At 43.7% G+C, this 23,509-nt stretch overlaps 1 protein-coding gene across 3 annotated transcripts; it reads left to right on the forward strand.

Moving 5' to 3' along the window:
- Positions 1 to 636: 636 nt before the first annotated feature.
- snx19b (sorting nexin 19b) lies at positions 637 to 22,557 on the forward strand. Of its 3 annotated transcripts, none has more exons than XM_063207426.1 (16): positions 637 to 739; positions 1,006 to 1,137; positions 1,909 to 2,697; positions 3,139 to 3,243; positions 3,811 to 4,703; positions 5,936 to 6,090; positions 6,294 to 6,423; positions 6,858 to 6,958; positions 7,180 to 7,299; positions 7,972 to 8,087; positions 8,738 to 8,831; positions 9,514 to 9,655; positions 12,361 to 12,493; positions 15,838 to 16,022; positions 18,147 to 18,234; positions 22,399 to 22,557. In XM_063207426.1, the coding sequence occupies exons 2-16, from the start codon at positions 1,133 to 1,135 to the stop codon at positions 22,520 to 22,522; spliced, it is 3,180 nt and encodes a 1,059-aa protein (XP_063063496.1). In that variant the 5' UTR covers positions 637 to 739; positions 1,006 to 1,132; the 3' UTR covers positions 22,523 to 22,557. The 3 variants fall into 3 exon arrangements, with proteins under 3 accessions (XP_063063496.1, XP_063063497.1, XP_063063498.1); XM_063207427.1 differs by having other exon boundaries at positions 12,364 to 12,493; XM_063207428.1 differs by lacking the exon at positions 1,006 to 1,137.
- The last annotated feature ends 952 nt before the right edge of the window (positions 22,558 to 23,509 follow it).

The following is a 23,509-nucleotide window of genomic DNA, read 5'->3' on the forward strand; positions in this document are numbered from 1 at the left end:
CAAAGGTGTCAGCGGCCCTGCACACACACACACACACACACACACACACACACACACACACACACACACACACACACACACACACACACACACACACACACACACACACACACACACACACACACACACACACACACACACACAGCCCCACCGTAATATATTTGTGGGGCCCTCCCATTGACGTCCATTCATATTGACCCTAACAATAGGCCTAGCTAAAGAATGCTAATTTATACCAAAATCAAAACAATGCCCTAACCCTAACCTGTCAGTAACTAAATGTTTTTACACTTTTACGTTTACCAGTAACAACAAAACTACCTCAGCAAAGGGGGTCAAAACATGTGGGGTCCAGGATTTGGGCCCCACATGGAGTGAGGGCCCCACCTTGTTAGTGCTCCAATAGCAGTGGCATAATGAAGGTTGATTGGTGCAGTTCACACACACACACACACACACACACACACACACACACACACACACACACACACACACACACACACACACACACACACACACACACACACACACTTTGCATCCTGTATCCATTGCTTGTAGCGCCAGGGATCCGCTAGGTGGTAGTATTGAGTTTTCCCACAACCCTGTGTGTGGCACTAGAAAAGAAGAAGAGAACATTTTAGGCAAAATGTAAATAAAACAGCATCCAGTGATGCCGCTCAGAATTACGTTCAAATTGAATATATCGACATTTTATTGTTCATGACAGTCGCTTCACGAGGTAGGTGTGAGTTCTTCTTTTCTTAACAGTACACAGAGACGAAATTGATTTTGAGTTTGACAGTTCACAGTCAGGTCTGTGTCAGATACCGTTAGCTCATTGCAATGTTACCAACGTTGTATAGGTTGCTCAGTCGTCTGCAATCACGTCTAGAGTTGTTTGACATATTGATTTTCAATATCATGACGACAACGTTGAAATGGCAAATGTTCTGAAAGTCGATGTGTGAAACGTGTCAGCCTACTTCTCTCCACCGCTAATGACAGGTCAGCAGTAGCTGTACAGGATGGTGCCATCATCGGCTAGAACTTACATCTGGCAGGCTTGGCCGATGTAGTTTGACATTTGTGCATTATTCCCGGAGGTGTCAAAAGTAAAGGCAAAAGTAAATGTATGGTGTAAGTACAACACAAGCACACGAAATTGCATAGCGGTTACACTATTTACTCCAATTTACCTAATGACTGTTACTTGTTGGTACTGAAAAACACTAAAAAACTAACAAGAACCACGAATTTGCCACACGTCTGCTGATCATAAAACTAGTAGGCCTAGGTCTGCTGGTTACTCAGAATAGGCTACACTCGCTGTGTGTGTGTGTGTGTGTGTGTGTGTGTGTGTGTGTGTGTGTGTGTGTGTGTGTGTGTTTTTTAAAAAAACGTTTACTTTTACTTTTGACACCTTATTATTCCACATATTTCGACGAAGTAGCAAGTCGTGTAGTATTTAGCATGGTGTTCAGCTCCTCACCACGACTCAAGAAAGTTACTCACTGACATAATCTGTATGCATTTGGTTAGCACATATTAGCTCAGATTACTTTGCTGTCTGCAGGTTTTGCCCGGATTTGACCTACATTACTTTAATGCTGCAAATCAAAGCTGCTTTACGTTTTGAGTTCCAGGTTGCTTAGAACTCTCTGTCAAGTAAGCCAAACCAGCCAAGAGACCTGACTCAGGACTCAAGAGTTGACTGAGTTGTAGAAATCTCTTAACAAATGTAAAAATGGTTAGGTATTTCTGAAACGTTTGTTGCCATCCCTTTTCCGTCTTTGGCTTGTACTTATTTCTGCTTTTTTTCAAAACATTTTCCCCTCCTGATTGGCATTCATCTCTGGTATGCGACTCCTTTTACTTTTTCGTTTTATTTTATCCTTTCATTGTCAACAGGTGCTCCATCATGAACTCTCCGGTTGACCCACTAGCTCCATCCCCATCTCAGCCTCCAGCCCAGGCCCAGGCCCAGGCCCAGGCCCAGGCTCCTTCAGGGGGCTTAGGCGCCATGCTGACCCAGAAGCGTCTGTTTGGCATCGGAGCCTTCCTGGGCTGGATAGTGCTCTTCCACCTGATGGTGAATGTGTGGCTGCTGTGCGTCTTCACCAGCCTGCTGGTGGTGCTTGGCGCCTGGGTGGCCTCGCAGGTGATCCTGGACTCTGAGCGCGTGGTCCATCTGGAACGCTTCTTCACCCTGGAGCGCATTGCCTCCTCTGAGGAGAGCGAATGGCTGCTGGACCGCGAGATCGAGAGCACTGTGGCCAAGATCATCCGCGACTTTGTGTCGTCGTGGTACGGCACGGTGTCCTCGGAGCCGGCGTTTGAGATGGAGGTGCAGAGGGCCATGATCGCCATGGCAATGGAGCTGAAGCTGCGTAGCATGAAGGTTGACACCAAAGTGTTGACGCAGAGGGTCCTGGACCTGTTCGGGGGCCACCTGCAGAGCTACATAAAGGCCAAGCAGAACATGGTGAAATCACAACAACAACAACAAAAACAACAAACAAAGCAAATGCAGGAAGATGGTGGCTCCCATGACAGTATGTGGGAGCTCTACTGCAAAGAGAGTCCACCTCACCCAGCCGTGCAGAGCTCAGCGGTGGAGGTGAACTACGCCCGGGCTATAGTCGACCTGCTTCTGCACGTGCTCGTGCCGCCGCCACACCTGGAAACGCGGACGGGGAGGTTCGTGGTGGACTAAATTAATCAAAAATTTCGATTTTGGGTACGACGATTAAAAATCATGGGAATGACTATTTAATTGTGATCGCACAGGGGGTTAGTGACCTGCCTTCAGGCGTCCTTGGAGCCAGACTATTTTGACCGACTGGTATTTCTGGCCAAAAATCTGAAGGCCCGCCTAAGCTTTATGCTTTTGCATAATTATTACAATTCAATTATGTGGTTCATCCCTTATATAACACATTCTTGGTATATTTCATTTAATGATTTTATTTTTGTGCAAAGCAGCTTTACTTGACTTGTAAGCTTTCGGTCCTTAGACCTTCATCAGGCAAAGTTTTTATACAGAAATTTCTACTGAATCCTGCACCTTCTAAACAGATGAGCGGTGGCCTATCACAACTTAATTTAATGATTAAAAAAAACATTCTGCCCCACATTCAGGTTCGTGGTGGGGGAGTTGATCACCTGCAATGTGCTGCTACCGCTCATCTCCAAGCTCTCCGACCCAGACTGGCTAAACATGAGCATCGTGGAGATCTTCACCAGGTAGGGTGGCTGGACGATATGACCATATACAGTGTATCACTGTGTTCACTGTAATATAGCGTTAGTTTGTTGTAAAGTGACAGTTTTGTAGTTGTTGTGTTTGTGGCATTGGTGTTGGGTTTTGAATGTAGGAGGATTCTGGCAGAGGTTTTGGCAGAACTTGGCAAGTTTCCCAGCATCTCAAGCCAGAACCATGAGTAGGGCTGGGGGACATGACGATATAAATCGTTATCGTGATAGAGGAGAAAGGGTAGACATTTTCGCATGGTTTCTGTCGTGATAAACCAACTTTATCCATTATTACAGGTAATATACAATGTAATATAATTTAACAACATTTCGTGTATTCATTATGCTCTATAAGTTCGTGTAACTGTAAAAAGAAGAATTAAAAGATTAGTTTTAAAGAAACATGGTTTTGTGATTCGACACATTAACGAGGAACGAAAGAGAACAACTGAAAACATAATTGTGGTATATCATGATATATATCGTTATTGTGATATAAAGTAATCCATAGCGAGATGTATGTTTTTTTCCATATCACCCTCCTATCCCTATCTCCAGGTCTGCAGATCCCGTCGTGACACCAGCTAGTAATAACCCGCCTGTAGAGCCTCCAGCCATGAAGCCTTCTGCAACACGCGAGGCCCACAAGGTCCTCCCTCCCACCCCCAAGAAAGCAGCAACGGTTCCTCTCATCCCTCTCAGACCAGCCGATAAGACAGACGGACTCGGTAATGTCGAAATCGCGACTGTTGTTGAGACACCTGCTGTGGATGTCAAGGACTCCGCAGTGATCACCAACTCCCAGCAGTTCAGCAACAGTGAGGAGGTGGAGGCCGCCCGGCCCGCGTTAGACTTGACCGAAGGACCCGCGCTCATAGTGCGCCGGCCCATGGACTTCCTCCGGCCCGGCAAGTCCAACCCCTTCTACCAGGAGAATGATTCGGACCTGGATTCACCACTCCTGGACGGACGCAAGGGCTCCACCGAGTCCCTGGTGCTCATCAGCCCCATCCATGACGTCAACGGCCAGACCAAAGACGAGGTGTTGGCGGTGGACGCGGTGGCAGAGCTGGAGGAGGGGGTGGAGGAAGGGGTGGAGGAGAGAGCAATGGGAGATGGGATGGGAGAGGAGGAGGTGGACGAGGAGGAGGAGGAGGAAGGGGGTGACGTGGCAGAGTTTGCGGGGACCAGTTGTCCAGAGGTCTCCTTTCCCCCCAAAGTCCTGATTGGCTCCAAAGAAGGGCGCAGAGGCTCGGTGTCTGCATCGGACATGGGGTCCCGGACAGAGGAGTCGTCTAGCTTCTGCAACCTCCATGAGCTGGACTCTGAGTGCCCGTCTGTGGAGAGAGGCATGCTGAGCCTGGAGGTACCCGGGATGGAGACTGTGGCGATGACCAGCCCCAATGAGCTGGCGGTGCCCACCCCTCTCCTGGCATCCTCGCCCTCTACAGGTCAGGGTTTCCCTCACCCGGGTCAATGACGTTTTACACCGGGGACACATGCACGTGAATTTGGCCAAGCGAACTTTGCCATTCATTCCTCTGAGGGAGGCAAGAGAACAGGAGCGAAGCGAAAATATTGGGCCAAGTTTAACATTATGGAAATGAGGAGTGAATGTCGTTTGCGGTGTCCAATCAAATAAAAAAATAGCTTCATTCAATTTGATTCACGACGACGACCTGTTGACCATTTCGTTGTCAGAATAGAACACTGAATTTCGCCTCTGTTTGCTTCGCTCGTTTCGCCTGCATGTGTCCCTGACGTCAGTAGTAGCACACGGCAGGTGGTGTAACCACAGCTAATACCCCTATTGTATGGATTACATCTTTTTTTCAGTGAATTATCTAAGAGGCATATTCATTGCAATACATTTATTCATAATTCATTTACGGGCATGAGCTGTGGATGTACCATTTGAGCCCAAAACAACGTCATGAACCCACCCACACTTTATAGTTGCCATAGATGGCCATAGGGCGCTTTTGCACACCTCAGTTTGATTGAGTAGAGTAGAGAGTAGTAGAGTATCATTTATTGATCCCGAGGGATCGGGTGCGTTGGGTATAACCATTGGTTCAAAGTAGTAGACATGTATATCCCACACACTGTCCATAATGGATGGTGTGGGACATTTCTCTATTACTGTACTTTGAACCACCTTGATGACAAACAACTCCCACCTTGTCTTCAGATAAAGATTTTGTACTGCCAAAGTGATTTCTAAAGCTGCTTTACAAAATGTATTATAAAAAAGTCTATTTTTATAGGGTTTAATAACATACTGGTATTTCAAAGGAAACTGCACAATATAGTCTTTAGAATCATGATAGTCACATGATACCGGCTAATCCCCATTCCACCACACCACCCACTCACCATGACTACAGAGGTGTCAAAAGTAAAAGTAAAAGAAAAAACACTGTTCCCTCCCATCACAGGTAACCAGTAGTCGTGTGCACTTGTCTTACGATCAGCTGACTCTCAGCTGGCTTCTTGTTAGGTTTATAGTGTTTTTCAATAACAACACTGTCTATCTACGTCATTAGGTACAATGGCGTATGGTGTAACAGCTATGTAATATAATGTGATAGTGTTGTACTTGCACCACGAATGAATACTTTTAGTTTTACTTTTGACCTCTTTTACCTTGACTAACCCAATTGTTGTGTGGGAATGGCTGCAGGTGTTGGCTTGATGCCGTCTGGCTCGTTCACCTTTGACCCCTTGTGTAGTCCGGAGGGTCCCGTGATCATCCAGAACCTGCGCATCACTGGGACCATCACGGCCAAGGAGCACCGAGGCACCGGGTCACACCCCTACACACTCTACACCGTCAAAGTAAGCACACAAAGGTTATCTTAGTGCAGACCCACATCATCAGTATTCTTTATGTGGTAATTTCAATCTTTGCATTTGAAACTATTATTTTCTTTTCAATGAAATTTTATGTTGCTCATTTCAATTGGGTGGAATATGAGTTTGTTCCTGTAGCTCATGCTTCAAATCTGTCTTTCTGTTTGAACTTGATTATTCTGTTCTAGTATGAAACTAGTATGGAACCTGAAAACCCGTGTTCTGTGGCATATCACATGGTGAACCGCAGATACAGCGAGTTTCTAAACCTGCAGACCAGGCTGGAGGAGAAACCGGAGTTGCGAAAGATCATCAAGAGTAAGAGATGAGACTCACGGAAAGTACTCAAGTGATGTACTTGAAGTGTGTTGCACTCTGATTATAGCATTTGGTTTGTGTCATTGTTCTCAGTACAACTCACTACAGAAGTTACGCATTGTATACGCATTGTAAAACCTTTATTAGGGGCTCTAGGCCCAATAGGTGGACATACAACATATACTACATACAATAGAGAGAAAAACAATGAAGCATAAGAATATCATCAGTTTATCAGCCATGACAGTCTTAAAATGTCGCCATACCAATGCTTTCTCATATATGATTGATATCTGACAGAGCTGGATTTGGGTCTTGGGAGGATTATTATAATTCAGTTTTGAGAATTTTCCAGACGACTCATGAACTTAAACATTAGGTTCCTCAAGACAGCCTGTCTAAAGTGTTCTCTATACTTCAATGTCCTGTTGCAGATGTTAAAGGGCCAAAGAAGATATTTCCGGATCTCCCATTTGGAAACATGGACAGCGACAAGGTGGAAGCCAGAAAAAGTTTGCTTGAGAATTTTCTGAAGGTTTGGCACTTTCCATGGCATTTCCGCGCATACTGTATTAACAACAACAACAACAACAACAACCTGTATTATAACATTTTTTAAGGGAAAAAAATGATTGTGTATTGTGATGTGTGACAGTGCATTATCTTAAATACTTACTTAAATACTTTCAAATCAGACATGAGCTCTAACACACAAACTTGATTGCTCTCTTTTTGTGGCCCTTTGTCTTTCACCAGCAACTGTGTGCCATACCAGAAACAGCAAACAGCGATGAAATGCAGGAGTTTCTTGCCCTTAATACAGACGCGAGGATCGCCTTTGTGAAGAAGCCCTTAATAGTGTCTCGGATAGACAAGGTGTGTGATGTGGCTCTTCATGCTCATAGTCCTAATCATGGATGCTCCATGGGGCAGCCATGGCCTAATGGGTAAGGAGATGGGCTTTGGATCAGAGGGTTGCAGGTTCAAATCCCAACCTTCCACTCCCTACCTCACTCCATGGTTGAAGTGCCCTTGAGGAAGGCACCTAATCCTACATTGCTCCAGGGACTCTAACCAATACCCTGTAAATGATCATTTGCTGTGGATAAATGCGTCAGCTACATGTAATGTAATGTAATGCACCTGCTGACCTCATACAGAAACATCTTTAAGCTCAAGCAATTGGACATGGCAACCTGGCCCACTACCCAATACATGCACATAATGTTGTTTGTTTGGCGCCATCTGCAGACTACTCACTACACTGCAGACAGACATACGAACAAAAAGACTAACAGACAGGGTCACTGCAGTGGCCCAACCCAGTCCCCTATGGTGGGCAGGTAAAAAGAAGTCTAGCCACTTATAATGAAACTCCTTGGACCTCATACAGAGCATTATGTTCAAAAGGACCAGTGCTCTCTCTCAATACATTCGGTATTACAGCATTCTAGTACAGAATCTTAAGCTAATTTTCTTGTTTTCTTTTGGTGTGTCCCTCTCTGACTAGATGTTTTGTTCTTGTGGTATCCTTTTGTAATGCGACAGATTGTGATGAACGCCATCGTGGACACGTTGAAGACGGCCTTCCCTCGCTCAGAGCCCCAGAGCCCCACGGAGGACATGGACGTGGAGACGGACGGGAAACTGGACAAGAAGTCAAAGTAGGACATGTGTACACGTCACTTCAAGGGCTTTCACTGGCTTTGAGGCCAGCCATGATGAATGAGTGAAGGAATGAAGAAATGAAGATATGACTGAATTAGGGCTGTCAAATTGACCATGTTAATCACGATTAGATTAATAAATGTTTGAATCACAATGAATGTCTTAAATTTACGATTAGTTTCAAACCTTTTGTCATTTTATGGTGAACATACACCACTAACATGGGCCATCACATGAGCAGAAATGACACCATATCTTAATGCACCTTCTCAAAAAAGCTAGCACAGCCCATGCTTGTTCACTTGTCAATTTTTGTGACATGTGCACGCCAAGCCCGGCATAGTTACCGAAGTAGCCAGCCACCGTGCTGTATTTTCAGAACTGTGCCGTCTGCTGCTTATGATCGAACTGCAATTTGTTGATGAGTTCATCTGGTCAGAAATATTTTTTTTGCGTTTTGGGTTTTACGCTGCAGTATTTATTCATGAAACACCTGCAAATAGCCTGTTAAAAAAGTCATTTTGGGAAAATGAGCCCTAGAAAGCATGAATAAAAATATGAACAAACAAGACAGATAATATCCTTTTTGTAAGGATTCTACCAAGTTTCGTGTAATATAATGTCAATATCCTCTGTCGATGTGCAGGTCTCGTCTGAGGTTCTCCAGCAAGACAGCTCCTGCTCTGATCGTCACTGACATCATGCCTAAAGTACTCTACTGCTTTGATGAGCAAAGCACGGTATGTAGACACATCAGATGTACACTATATTATCAAAACTACTCGCTCACTTACATATGAACATAACTGCTATCCCATTCCTAACCAATTACCAAATACAGTGTATGTACAGTGTATACAGGTAGATATTTCAGATGCTTGTTTACTAACGTTTATCAGGAATGTAATACACAGAACTGCAATATTTGCAATGTAGCACCCTTTTCAAATGTGCGTATGACCCTTTTTTCTCACTGAGACTAAGGTTTTGTGGTTGTGTGAATGAGTTAGAAAGAGATGGAGATTGTGACAAAATCTTTTGCTTCTCTATGATGAGCTTTGCATTTTGAAGATGGAGAAGATATTTGTAACAATATCTATTTAGTTGTAGAATCACAGAATCGCTGAAAGTCACAGGTTTACAGATGGGTCAATTATGTTTAGTAGTAGCACACGTCATGGTGGTGCAACCAGGACTATTTGGCACAATTGTATGTTTTTAGTGGATTATTTAAGAAGCATATTCATTGCAGAACATTAGTTACCAATTACTAATTAATTCATAGGCATTAGCTGTATCACTTGACACCTGAGCCCTATGTTTGTGCAGGTGTTTCATGGTCTGTCGGTGGATGGCCTGTGTTTGTGTAGGTGTTTAATGGCCTGTGTTTGTGTAGGTGTTTAATGGCCTGTGTTTGTGTAGGTGTTTAATGGCCGGACAGTGGATGGCCTGGAGGCCTTCATCGAGGAGCAGGAGGCTCTGGCAGCCCAGGCCAGCTCGCAGGAGGCCACGGCCAGAGGAGAGGGCGGCCTTGCCGTGAAGCAGGGGGAGACACTCAAACCGGGTGAGGACTGAGGCTTACATGCTTAACGCTCATTATGTCTAACTGTTAAATCAAGTCCTAAGTTTTTATTTTGTTTCAGAATCGTTTTATCCTTTACCTGCTATGTTATGATGGTGTAACTTGAAGACTGAAGTTAAACCATCAAAACTTCTGGGCCTGGGCCTGGCAGGTAAAGGATAAAACTTATATGTCTGAATCAAAATAAATAATTAATACTTGACTGTACTGTGAAGAATCAGACATGGACCTCCCGCCCTCTAATTTTGTTTGTGACCTTGTGCTAAAGCGAGGCCTTGCCTCCATGGTGAAAAACAATAACAATAGTGTTTCCACACTGTCAGCCTAGGCAGAACCAATTTTGCGGCTTTTGCACATTCAACATCCTGACTGTAAATGAGGAAATGACCTTTGAATTGTGTGTCTGCATAATATTTAATAAAACTTCTATCATCAATAATGTCATGAGGCCACAAGCAAAAGGAGAGGACGGTAGGTTATATATTGACTTGGACCTTGGGTTTTTGTGTGCAAAAAGTCTGACCATTAAAGGTGCACTGCGTAGGACGGTGGCCAGAGCAGGTATTGCAATGATGCTGCTCATTGAAACTGTGTTGTCTACTGCCAAATTTGATCTGTTCATGAATGTTTACTAAATAATTAAATAATATTTACTAGTATGACCAAAAGTACAGTTCGTTTTCCAGCTCTGAAATGAGTGCAGTGTATGGTCACAAAAGAGGAGAGTCTTTACTTGCTTCTTGAAGGGAGTGGGACTATCCTAGTGTTGTTGCTTGTGGAAGTTAATTCCACCACTGAGGGACAGTGACAGAGAACAGTTTTGACTGGGAATGCTTAGAGTGAGCAGAGGGCATGCCGGCACGGCTAGGCGGTTTGTATTGGAGGAGCTCAGTTCTTTGCCATGGCTAGTTGCACATAATGATGTGTGTTCGGCACAACCCACATCCCACACACGACAGGCAGACAGGCAGGCAGGCAGGCAGACAGGCAGGCAGGCAGACAGGCAGGCAGGCAGGCAGACAGGAAGGCAGGCAGACAGGCAGACAGGAAGGCAGGGTCATTGCCATACCTGGCCCAACTCCCTCCGTTGGGGAAGATAAAAAGGCCAACTGATCCAAGTCATGTGCAAACACTCCAAAAAGCTGACAGACAGAACGTAGTACAGCACAGTGTCCTATCCAGCCATGCACAGGCAGCACGTGACTAATAACTTTGAAACGGTTAGTGATTCAGGTCGGTGTAACAGCTAGGGATGGATTATGACTCCATGGGCCACTGAACCAGACCACAAGAAAGGCCCCCCTCAATGGGGAAATGATTCAGAGTTTTAGGTCAGATTTGAGAGTCTATGTTGTTTGGGGGGTAGGGGGGTAGTTTTTGGGTGTTTTGGGGGATAGCCCCACGAGAAATGTTGTTAAAAGTGCGATTTTAACTCAATATGAGGATGGAAATATAGAAGCTTGTGTTTCAGGGCCCTCTTGACTCTTGGGCCCCTGGGCTTGGGCCCGGTTGGCCCTACAGTAATCTGTCCTTGTTTACAGCAGAAGGGGAGGGGTAGTCCTGTCAATCAACACTGTTTGCCGTTTCTGTAGACGCCACTTACTGGCATGGACACGAGCACACCTGTAGAAGGGGAAATCCATGAATGGCCATACACACACACACACACACACACACACACACACACACACACACACACACACACACACACACACACACACACACACACAGACACACTAGTCGATCAGGACCTGGATGGTGGTATATATTGTTGAATTTCCAAATCGACCGAGTGGTGGAAGACCCACTGGCGCCAGCTTTAACCGTTGACTGACTCATTAGACGTACGCTTTGTTGCTGTAAATCAGCTATACACTGTCAGTCCTTACACTGAGTCAGATGTCATGGCTTGGTGGCTCACAGCAAGACACAGCTGCAAAACACAGCACTACTAAGATGTATAAACTGTGTAACTATACAGTAAATACACTGTATTTATATATGTTTGTCTTATTTTCTGTCTAGATTGTATGTACATATCAAAAGGTTAGTATTGCATACCATTAAGGGTTCTGAGTCTGATGATTTTTTCATTGTTTTATTTATTTTATACAGCATATAAATAACAGCTTAACATGCCACGTCCCATATTATGATTGCAGTTTTTTGTCTTTTGCTCTGTGCATTTTTTCCCCAGATATTTTGTTATTAATCAGATTTGTCTTAATTTAGTTGTAACAGAATTAGTTGTAGCATCCAAAAAAGGAAAAGAAATAGAAAAAACATTTGACATCTTCATGAAAAGAACAGGTCAAATCTTTATTCATTTTTCATTTTTGAACACTAGAGGGCGATATAGTCACACACCAAGCTGAGCTGTACTGAATGCATCTCAATAATGGGCACTAACACGAAGATACTGAAAGACACAAAAATCAATTTCAGTGTGTGGAGTGCCACCTGTCCTCAGAAAGGGCCTTGGCTCGTTCTTACATAATTCGGCATTGCAATTCTACATGTCAGACAAGAAAACATTCATGCCAGGAAAAAAAAAGAATCAACATGTTGATATGTAGCAGCATGTTGTCAATATATACGCAGGTAAGGCAGGAATTAATTAATATATGTGCATTGTGTGTGCGCGTGCGTGTGTGTGTGTGCGCGTGTGTGTCCCTTCCTCCGTGTAGCAGTGTGTGAGTCGTGTGTGAGTGAGGTGGCTCTGGACCTGCTGTGCCTGCTGCTCAGGGAGCAGTGTAGCTGGCTCTGCCAGGAGAACACCCAGAGGGCCATCAGACTGCTGTTCGGCACACTCATCGACAGGTATACACACACACACACACACACACACACACACACACACACACACACACACACACCGTCTTTTCACCTCCTTAACAACACACAACAAATATCATGAAATCATTACAAGACTCTAATATATTAGTATTATTATAATTATAATGTAATTATAGTTATTATACAAAGATTGTCATGAACTTTTTTCATATGTGATAAAATACAAATTACGGTACTTTCTAAAGCATGGAATTAATTCTCCATTAATAAGGAAAGGTGTAAGATTTATCCTTAATCCTCCCCGATAATCTTCTTTGAGTCTTCAAAATTGTGCATGTCAACAACACCCGCTGTGTTAGGCCTATGTTAACTGTTAGTCTTACATTTAAAAATAACATAGCCTAGGCCTACTATTGCTTAAAGCAATTGAGTATCATATTTTCCCAGTTTAGGGAAATATTTTTTTTGGGAAGAAGAAATTAATTGCCTGTCCCAAATAGCCGCCTGTCTCAAATATTCGCCTGGTCTCTCACGCGATTCCCGGGCTATTATTTGGAAATTTACGGTATATCCACATTTTGTCTACTTTGGAGTAACAAACCATAGTGTGTAGCCTCTTTGTGCAGATTGGCCCACTGACCCGTTCCCTCGTTGCTGAGAAGCCTCAACATACAGCATAACAACATTGCTATGACATTACAGAGAGCCTTAAGTAACGGATTAAGACTTGGTCATTACGTTTTTGAAGAATTTAAGGTTATAACATAGGCTCTGCACATAGCGGATAATAGGGTAGGCACAGGCTGAAGGGAACCTTGTCTGTCAACCTGAGCAAAGTGGTATTTTATTTTCTCCTCTCCCTGTATTCCTGGCCTGAGGGAATGGCACGTTCCAGACATGAGACTTCTCCTACCGGCATTATTCCAGCTCTTATCTCTTGGCGTTCCAGGCAGTTGAAGTGGGAGTTCAACAACCAGAGCAACCGCGGCATTTTAGCTGATTTTAGCGAGGTGTTCTGATACCAGACAAACGAGACAATATAACGATTATTTCAAGAGTGCGCTACATTCATGTTGACACAGTGTCACGCTATAACATGAAGAAGATGTTGAGCCAAAATGACTCTGTCTAAAACAGCTGCACACAGAGAGAAATAAAGTTTAGCTTATTTATTGACATTTTAAAAAGTGTCTCTGTGGGCGCCGCCATTAAATTATTATTATTTTGAGGTGGGAGTAGTGCGAGTTCCTCCCAGTTCGCTAGTAGGAGTCCTCACTTTGACTGGCATTCCAGTGCGTTTTGCTTACTAGGAGGTAGGAGAAGTCCCATCTCCCACTAGTTTGGATTGGGCCTGGAATGCGGCATAAGTCTAGACTTCCTTCCCAGTGTCAAAGGTCAGACAGTGTTCACACCTTAGCAGTCCTTTGGTCCCGTTGATCACCTGGTGCTCTCTCATCTGTCTCCTTCGTAAATCCTGCACCTGCATTGCAGGGCTGGAAAAACTGGATTGAGAAAGTGAAAGTCCTGCCAACACAAGTGGTTGCAGTAGTTAGCACATCAACCTGGCTCAAGGGGTATGGTAATTAGGGTCAGCTGTTTCAAGGAATTGATTGAAGAGAAATACAGTATGCCACAGGGTTTTTGACTTTCTGAACCTGGAATATCCAACCTTGTCTACATAATACACATGCCACACACCCGGTAGCTGTATATAGCTGTGAAATATTCTAGACAAGTTTATTTGTATTGGACGTTCAGATGAATTGCTTATTGCTCCAAGTGCATGTCTTGGCAAGGCTTCAGTCTACTGTTCCATCCCACTTCTTCTTCAGTTTGTTTTTTTTGACAATTCCTTCTAAGATGTGTATTTGTTTTACAGTCATAACGGTGGGTAAGCTGGAAATGTCCTCGCTGTTTACCGCTCAAATAAATAATAAACTAATAAAGCCGTAAAAAGTGGAGCACCCTGAAGGTCTGTCTGTGCAGGTGTGCAATACATGGTTGGCATTCGGTACCTCGGAAGAATGAAGTCACTGTGCCACCTGTGGCTGGCATAGCATAGCTTGGCAACCGACAGGGAAGGGAAGGGTCTTTTTTTCCAAACAAGGAACAGGGAAGAAGTTTGGTGGTGGCAGCCCCAGCTTAAAAAGATAAATAAAACTATGAGCTGGTCTGGGTGGGGGGTTGGTTGGTGGCAAGCTGGTGTGACACACACACACACACACACACACACACACACACACACACACACACACACACACACACACACACACACACACACACACACACACACACACACACACACACACACACACACACACACACACACACACACACACAGGAGGGAGGGAATGAATGCTATTGGCCCGGGAAAGAGGAAGTGGCAGGAGAGGGAATGCGCTCACCAGTTTGATAATTACACTGACTGGCCTACAAAGCCAACAGACGGCAGCTTCTTTCCTGGTGGCGCTGCGGCAGTCATTCTCAAACTGTGGAGCGGCACAAAGTGGTGGGCCCTGGAGATATTCCATGTGGCAAAGCCACCAGACAGTAGACACTTCTGTTCTTATGGTGCTACACGATAGCCTGTGTGCACAATTTTAATATACACGCAGCAGGCAGGGCCGGATTATCCATAAGGGCTAGCGGCACAGTGCCCAGGGGCACCATCCATTTTTGACCAGTGAGGGGGCACCACAAGACACAAACTTGACAAATATTGTTTATAAAGGGGGCACCACTGAGATACAGTGCCCGGGGGCACCACATAGGCTTATTCCATTGACGCCTAAAGCAACTGCAAGAAAGGGTGCTGAATGCCTGTGCTCTTTTTAAGAAAAGCTGTCCTCAGCCTATATAAACCTAAATATCTCCGCTTCTGAAGCACATAATAATATGCACTGAGTTGCATTTAAACGCTAAGACCCTCATCTTCCATTAGAATGTGTTCATTCATCTCAAACAAACAGAGATTTTTAATAATGTTGTCTCAAATCTCATGAGCCTGAATGTTGCGTAATGCAGCTCCAGGCGCCAAGGCATCAATCATCAGGCATCACTGGGTTAATACGGTCCTGCACGCAGGGCTCTACTTTATTTTTTTCATCACCAACCAAAATGGCTTGTAGATGATAATCTTACCAACAAACACGCACTAGTTGGTCAAGGTGGTTAGTAAGGTTTCGTGTGTGTGTGTGTGTGTGTGTGTGTGTGTGTGTGTGTGTGTGTGTGTGTGTGTGTGTGTGTGTGTGTGTGTGTGTGTGTGTGTGTGTGTGTGTGTGTGTGTGTGTGTGTGTGTGTGTGTGTGTGTGTGTGTGTGTGTGTGTGTGTGTGTGTGTGTGTGTGTGTGTGTGTGTGTGTGTGTGTAGATGGCTGGAGGTGCAGGTGTGTAACCTGACCTGTACGCAGTACTGGGTGACGTACCTGCGCGTGCTGCAGGAGGCCGTGTGGCCCGGTGGCCGCCTCCCCCTCTCGCCCCGCCCACAACGCTCACCTGAGCAGCAGAAGGACACGCGCCGCCAGTCCCTGGTCAGCCTCATGGACCTGCTCCCAGGTCAGTTGGCACATCATGCTCAATGTAATATACTGTAGTGTACTGTGCTTACTCTGCTCCCAGGTCAGTTGGCACATCATGCTCAATGTAATATACTGTAGTGTACTGTGCCTACTCTGCTCCCAGGTCAGTTTGCACATCATGGTGTATTGTACTATAGTACCCCTACTCTGCTCCCAGGTCAGTTTGCACATCATGCTTAATGTAATATACTACATACCTACTCTGCTCCCAGGTCAGTTTGCACATCATGCTTACTGTAATAGGTCTAGACTACAGTATACCTATTTTGCACATCATGCACCTCACATTTAAATACACTATAGTCTCTCGTCAGCCTCATGGACCTGATCCCAGGTCAGTAGAGTAGAGTAACATCTATGTATGGATCCCAGATCAGTTAACAGATCATGCTTAACCACATTTAAAAGCACTACTGTAACGTACTATGCACAGTACTCTGCTCCCACGTCAGTAGAGTCGTGTAACATTCATTAATCCTGCAGGAAATTAAGGTGTCTCCTTGTAGCATACATAGGTATACCATATGCAAGATATTAAACACATTATTTACACAACATACTGTATTATACACTTGAAACCTATAGCTCACACTTGTATACATTTAACACAGTTAATACAGTAACTTAACACAGTTGACACATCATACTTAATCACATTTAAATGCACTGTGACTGTACGGTCCCTCCTCATTAGTGTCACGGTGCAGCTGCCTTGTCAGTTGACACATCATGCTTAATCACATTTAAATACACTGTACAGTCACTTAGAAAAATGATCAAACTTAACTTCAGTGGTTACTGTTGAGACAATTTGACAATCATGTTGACAATCATGATTCAAGCATACTGTAAGCTGCACTATGGCCCAGCTCCCAAGCCAGAGATATAATGTCATATAATGTAATGTGTGCCTTGGCCAAAATTCAACATATAAGAATTCCTTCATCCTTAATGCTATACAAACACAGAACATTAATTTCTCAAATGACTCTCTCTCTCTCTCTCTCTCTCTCTCTCTCTCTCTCTCTCTCTCTCTCTCTCTCTCTCTCTCTCTCTCTCTCTCTCTCTCTCTGTCTCTGTCTCTCTCTCTCTCTCTCTCTCACACACACACACACACACATAATAATTATAATGATATGCTCTCTGATCGGGCAACCATGGTGTAATGGTTAGGGAGTTGAACTGTAGATCACAGGGTTGCATGTTTAATACCCACCCTTATCAATCCCTTCCCCTCTCCATGGCTGAAGTGCCCTTGAGCAAGGCAGCTATCCCCAAACTGCTCCAGGGGCCGTTACCAGTACTCTGTAGTAATTGTTATTCACTTTGGATAAAAAGCATTAGCTAAGTGTAATGTAATGATCACAACCTGCTTTAGCCCCGTAGAACTGTTTCCCATGTCAGTCACTTACCACATTGTGCAAGTCTGTTTTCCTAAGACGTTCACATTTCTCATGATGCGTAAAGGTAAAACAACATGGTGAATGGAGACAGACGTCCACAAACAAACAAAACACAGCCTGTCTGTCAAGTTTTGTGATGCTCTAGCTTTCAGAGTTTTCTGATTGAACAGTTTTCTGTTGAAGTCATTGTCTGTGGAAGTCATGTCTGTAACTTTACGTGTCAGGAAACCATTTGCATACGATTATTATAACACGATTCTTGGGAAAAGACTGGTTTCCACTTTGACAAAACAAAAACAAAATGTGGATGAATTTGGTGGAAATTTTCCTAGCCACTTGAGAATTTCAATTGATGGAGTAATTTGTGAAACAAAGGGTTTATTTATAACATATCTTCAAAATAAGAGCACAAGGCCAGTATACAGTAGCTAATGCCACTATTGTATAGATTAAATGTTTTTTTTTAAGCGGATTCTCTTAGAAGCACATTTATTGCAGTACATTCAATTACCAATTACTATTTAATTTATGGGCATTAGCTGTACTTGTACCTACCACTGATGTTTGAGCACACAAAAGTAGTTTGACCCAGAAGTATTTGTAAGGGCTTGTTATGCCTTTATTGAGGACAGTGGAGATTACGACAAGAAGAGACTGGAAAAGAGCAATGAAACTGCCCATGTTCTTCTTCTCCCCAGACATGGTATCTGATGTGATGGGTGCTGAGAAGTACAGGCTCTCATGGCAGACAGTACTGGACTCCCTACAGAACCAGCACATAAACAGGTGAGAGACAGACACAGACCAGAGGTCACTGCAATGGGGTGGCTACGTGTGACTGTGTTTCTTTCTGGTTGGCTAAGAGTGTGTGAGAGAGTGGGCATGAGCTCCAAAAGGCCTTAGCAAAGATCCCACTAGTGGATTGAAATCTCAGAAAAAAGGAAAAAAACGGAAGCGCTGCTTGGATCTAGATCTTTTGACACGTGTGCTCTAACAGTGAGTGGATAAAGGTGACAAAGACCTTGTGGTCAAAACACGTCGGGCAGTCTATTTGCCTTTGAACAAGTCAAAAATAAGAAAACGGGGTGCCACAGTTTCCTGCTCTTAATTTTTTGATAGTGGATTGGAATGTTGCAGTTTGTTTAATGAAATAAAGTTTATTGTTTTTGGGCCTCATGTCTAGTGTGCGTACCGCTCTCTCACATTGTCTACTACTATTGTCTGGCACCTGGATTATTGATTTTGTGGATACGCACACCCCAACCTCCAAATGGCAAACAGAGGGGGCATTAACTCTCTCAGAGCCAGCACGGAATCAGGTGAGTGAGTGACAGACTGGCAGCCCAGTCAACACTTACATTTTCTCTGTGAAATGATTTAAAGGTGGGCTGTGCAGAACCAGCTCCTAAACAGGAGAGAGACAGACAGAGGCCACCACAATGGGATTCTCTTGTCTGATTGGCTAGTAAAGAGCTTTCAAGGGGAATTCCGGCCAGTTTCAACATGAGATTGTACTGCTCATGCTACCTTTTACGTGTCAGTAGTACCAAAAGGTGCAGAATTTTTGCTTTGCCCTTTCAAGGGTCAAGGGTAGTGCGAGGAATACAACTGTATGTCGAAATTGGCCTGACTTCTCCAATCAGGACATACAGTACATTCCCTACATAAATTCCCTACAGAACCAGTAAACCAGTACATACAGTTGAGGACGATATTATTAGCCCCCCTCTTGAAATTAGACATTTCTCTTGATTTCTCAGTAAGAATGACCATTATTAACCGTTTCTGTTATTCTGGAAACAAACACACTGATGGAGATAATGTTCAATGAGTTGAATTTGGATTTTTCTATTGTTACGATGAGTTTAAACAAAAAAGGGCAAAAATGACAAGGACAAAATTATTAGCCCCCTGATCATTAATAGTCAATATGGCGCCATTTATGAACCAAAACTGACAACAGGCTCTGATAAGTTGCTACCTAGGTTGGCACATGCCCCACTAGGGATTTTGGCCCATTTCTTCACTGCAAAGTGTTCTAGCTGGTCCAAATCGCATGGATGCTGAGCATAGACATTAACCACAGACTCTCAATCGGATTGAGGACTGGACTATGAGCGGGTGATTCCAATATTATGGTTTTAGTGTCCTTGAAGAACCTCTGAACTAATCTAAATGTATGCTTTGGGTTACAATGTTGTTGGAAGACCCAGCAATCCAGATTCAGACCCAGACTCCCTGTGTCTGAGGCTGAATAACAGACTAAACTTGATGCCCTTCCACTATGTGTAACTGTGGAAACTGCTTAGCCTCATTAGACCAAAGAAGCATTGGACACCTGCCTAGATGATTGTTATTGACCTGGCCTCACCTGGAGATTTTTTTCCCCCAAGAAAGACAGTTGTTAGGGCTTGTCATCATATTGGGCTTTGGGGCCATCATCACAGAAGAACCCCTTTAGTAAAGGCAGTGCATATCAGAGTGTTATTGAGCTTTGCCTGTGAACATTTGAAAGTCAAAAATGAGTTTTGAAAGTCTCTGCTTTCATCTGATGATATTCAATTGCACCTGCTTTGATGCATGAATTCTGCTTCTGTCAGGTGAAGAAAGGGATAGGCCTTGAATCGTTATAAGATGGTTTCCACAATTAAACATGGTGGTGAATGCATCATTCTGTGGCAGCCTCAGCCACAGGAAACCTTGTTTGGGTGTACGGCACCATAAAAACTGAAAATTATGATAGAATGTGGAAAGTGACCTTGCAAAAATATGCTCATAGAGGGAGCTAAGATCTTCACTGGATCTTTCAATAAAATAATAACCCAAAACTTGCATCCAAAATAGTTCAAATGTTCTTCAAGGATACTAAAACCATGGTCATGGAGTGGTTCAGACCTCAATCCTTTAGATAGTATTTGAAGAGTGCTGAAAATGAAAGTCCATCCTCAACATCCATGCAATTTGGACCAGCTTAACTATTTGCAATGAAAAAAATGGGTCAAAATCCCTGGTAGGACATGTGCCAACATAGTTAACAACTAATCGAAATGCCTGGTGTCATTTTTTGTTCATAAATGGCACTGTATTGACTATTAATGATAAGGGGGCTAATAATTTTGTCCTTGCCATTTTTACACTTTTTTGTTTAAACTCATTGTGAAAATGGAAAAGTCCAAATTTAACTTATTGGATACTATCTCCATGGTGTATTCGTTTCCAGAATAACATACATTTATTAATAATGTTCATTCTCAATTATCAATGAAGAGATATGTCTATTTTCAGGAGGGGGGCTAATAATATCGTCCTCAACTGTACATAGATAAGAGATGGACGGAGGAACTAGCAGCCAAACCTGTGGTTATATTTTCCCCAACGTTGTAAAGTAGCAAATCAGTCCATTCTTTCACTTTCTCATTCACTATCATAAATGTTTGGGAATTTGTGGAGTCAAATATTTCCTAATACGACAGTTCAGCTGTATAACATACTTTTAAGGTTGCTGGCTTCATGGAAATTATGAATCAGTTAAGGATAATATTTAGAGATTTATGGATTCAAATATTTTCATGGTGCTATTCAAGTTGCTGTTGGGGAGTAATAACAGTAAGTAATAACAACGAGCAAAAAGTCAAAGTGTGCGGTAAACTTCTTTCTTTTGAAGTATTGAACACTCCCGTGTTTACCAGCATCTAGAAGCTGTGCATGGATCTTTGAACTGTAGTAATAACAGGTATTAGTCAGTTTTCCAGTCGTTGGAAGTTGGTGTTTCCATGGAAATTCACTTATGCCTCCGTTGTGGGAAGTCTACTGGCTGCAATTCATTGCCTCGTTCTGACTTCCATGGAACTGGCACCTGTTATCTGCCCCCATCCATCAGCTGGTTAGGCATAACCAGCCATAGCCATACACAGTTGAAAGGTAAGGCAAGGCAAGGCAATGCACTTTTATTTGTATTGCACATTTCATACACATGCAGTTAAATGTGTTTTACAAAAATAAAAAAATACAAATAACAGAACGAGTAAGTAAAATGAAAAAACGAAGGAATAAAATGAGGAGAAAAAAGGGGTAAAGATGGAAGCACAAAATAAAGACACATTATTAAATAAAAATGTCAAAATTGAAAATCAATAATCTGGAGCTACACTTGGAGAGTTCTCTGGGACCGAATACACTGAATCTATTGTGATCGTGTTGAACAAACACTGTGTTGTGCATTCAGCACAACACATCAGCAAGAATCCTATGGGGAAAATACACGTACTTCACACCTGCAGTAATTGACGTGCCAGTCAATCATGCGAGTCAGATATTCTCTGACGTTCATCAGAGTGATCAATCTCTTCCCGCTTGTCTATGACTCATCCGTGTGTTTGCCTTCCCGTCTCTCCTGCCTACCTCTACTTGTCTCTCCATCTCCCCTACCCATGTCTGCCTCCACTCTCTCTCTCTGTCTCTGTCTCTGTCTCTGTCTCTGTCTCTCTCTCTCTCTCTCTCTCTCTCTCTCTCTCTCTCTCTCTCTCTCTCTGTCTCTCTCTCTCTCTCTCACTCTATCTCTCCCCTCTTTCCGCTTGTCTCCCCAGTCTTTCTCTCTCTTATCTGTCTGCCTGTACTTACCCCACCTATATGTGTCCCCTGTATTTCCGTTTCTCTCTTGTTTGTTCTGTCTGTCTCTGTCTCTGTCTCTGTCTGTCTGTGTCTCTCTCTCTCTCTCTCTCTCTCTCTCTCTCTCTCTCTCTCTCTCTCTCTCTCTCTCTCTCTCTCTCTGCCGGTCCTCTCTCACTCTCCCCTGTCTGTCCTGTCTGTAATGTCTCTCCTCTCCTGTCTCCCTGCCTGTCTGTAGGCACTTGGTGTATTGCATATGGGACCTGCTGTAATGTATTGTCTCTCCTGCCTGTAGGCACTGCGTGTAATGTAATGTAATGTAATGTAATGTGTCTCTTGTAGGCATTTGGTGTACTGCATATGGGACCTGCTGCTGGAGTTGGTGGTTCCTGAGGCAGCTGAGGAATCCTTACAGAAGTCCCTACTGCACAGCCTGTCTAAGAACGCGGACAAGCTGCTGCCATGATGACACACACACACACACACACACACACACACACACACACACACACACACACACACACACACACACACACACACACACACACACACACACACACACACACACACACACACACACACACACACACACACACATCCAGGACCACATGTATGTGTGCTCAGCTCAAGCTCGCACACACACATGCACATTAAGTATGCATATGTTCACCAACATGGACACACAAGCACATGTAAAAACACACACACACACACACACACACACACACACACACACACACAGACACACACACACACACACACACACACACACACACACACACACACACACACACACACACACACACACACACACACACACACACACACACACACACACACACACACACACACCACACACACACCTCACACCCCACACCTTTGTCAGTGTACTGTACTTGTGGTCACAGGGTCCTGTACTCACAGGAGTTGAGTTCATTTCAACCAATCTGTTCATTCCCCCATTAAATGTGTCGGGAGCTTTGAAGCTTTAGCCTCTGTGCCATTTTCAGTGGTGTCATTTCCTTGCAAGACCTTCATTTGTGGGAACCAGCCGCTATTTTTACGGTTGCAGCTTTTCACCAGCCGATGTCATGAACCATATAGAAATAGTCTTCATTTCATCACCTTTTGTGTTGTTGCATTCCCTTTGCGCTTTTAAAGAATCCCTCCCTTTTTAACGTCTGACTGTTTAAGCACTTATTATTAAATGCACAGCCAGCCAATAGTTTGTCCTACTGGAAGCACCTAATGCCATTGATATGGTGGATGAGATGAAGAAATGAGTGTCAACAATGTGCAGTGCTACATCTCACTGTGGTGCTACACACCCTCACAATGTGGTATCTATTGTGTTTATTATTAATGTTTGTATATTTATTTGTGCTGATGTAAATATGAGCATAGCAAGAGGATAAATAATTATTAATAATTGTAATGTCAGCACATAAGGATG

The sequence above is a fragment of the Engraulis encrasicolus genome, chromosome 9 (genome assembly GCF_034702125.1).
Source record: "Engraulis encrasicolus isolate BLACKSEA-1 chromosome 9, IST_EnEncr_1.0, whole genome shotgun sequence".
NCBI classification, from domain to species: domain Eukaryota; kingdom Metazoa; phylum Chordata; class Actinopteri; order Clupeiformes; family Engraulidae; genus Engraulis; species Engraulis encrasicolus.

What these genes read in the sequence shown, in the direction of transcription:
- snx19b (XM_063207426.1), top strand. An exon ending in GGCATCCTCGCCCTCTACAG is followed by an intron (nt 4,704 to 5,935) that starts GTCAGGGTTTCC and finishes GAATGGCTGCAG; the next exon opens with GTGTTGGCTTGATGCCGTCT. An exon ending in TGCTTGAGAATTTTCTGAAG is followed by an intron (nt 6,959 to 7,179) that starts GTTTGGCACTTT and finishes GTCTTTCACCAG; the next exon opens with CAACTGTGTGCCATACCAGA.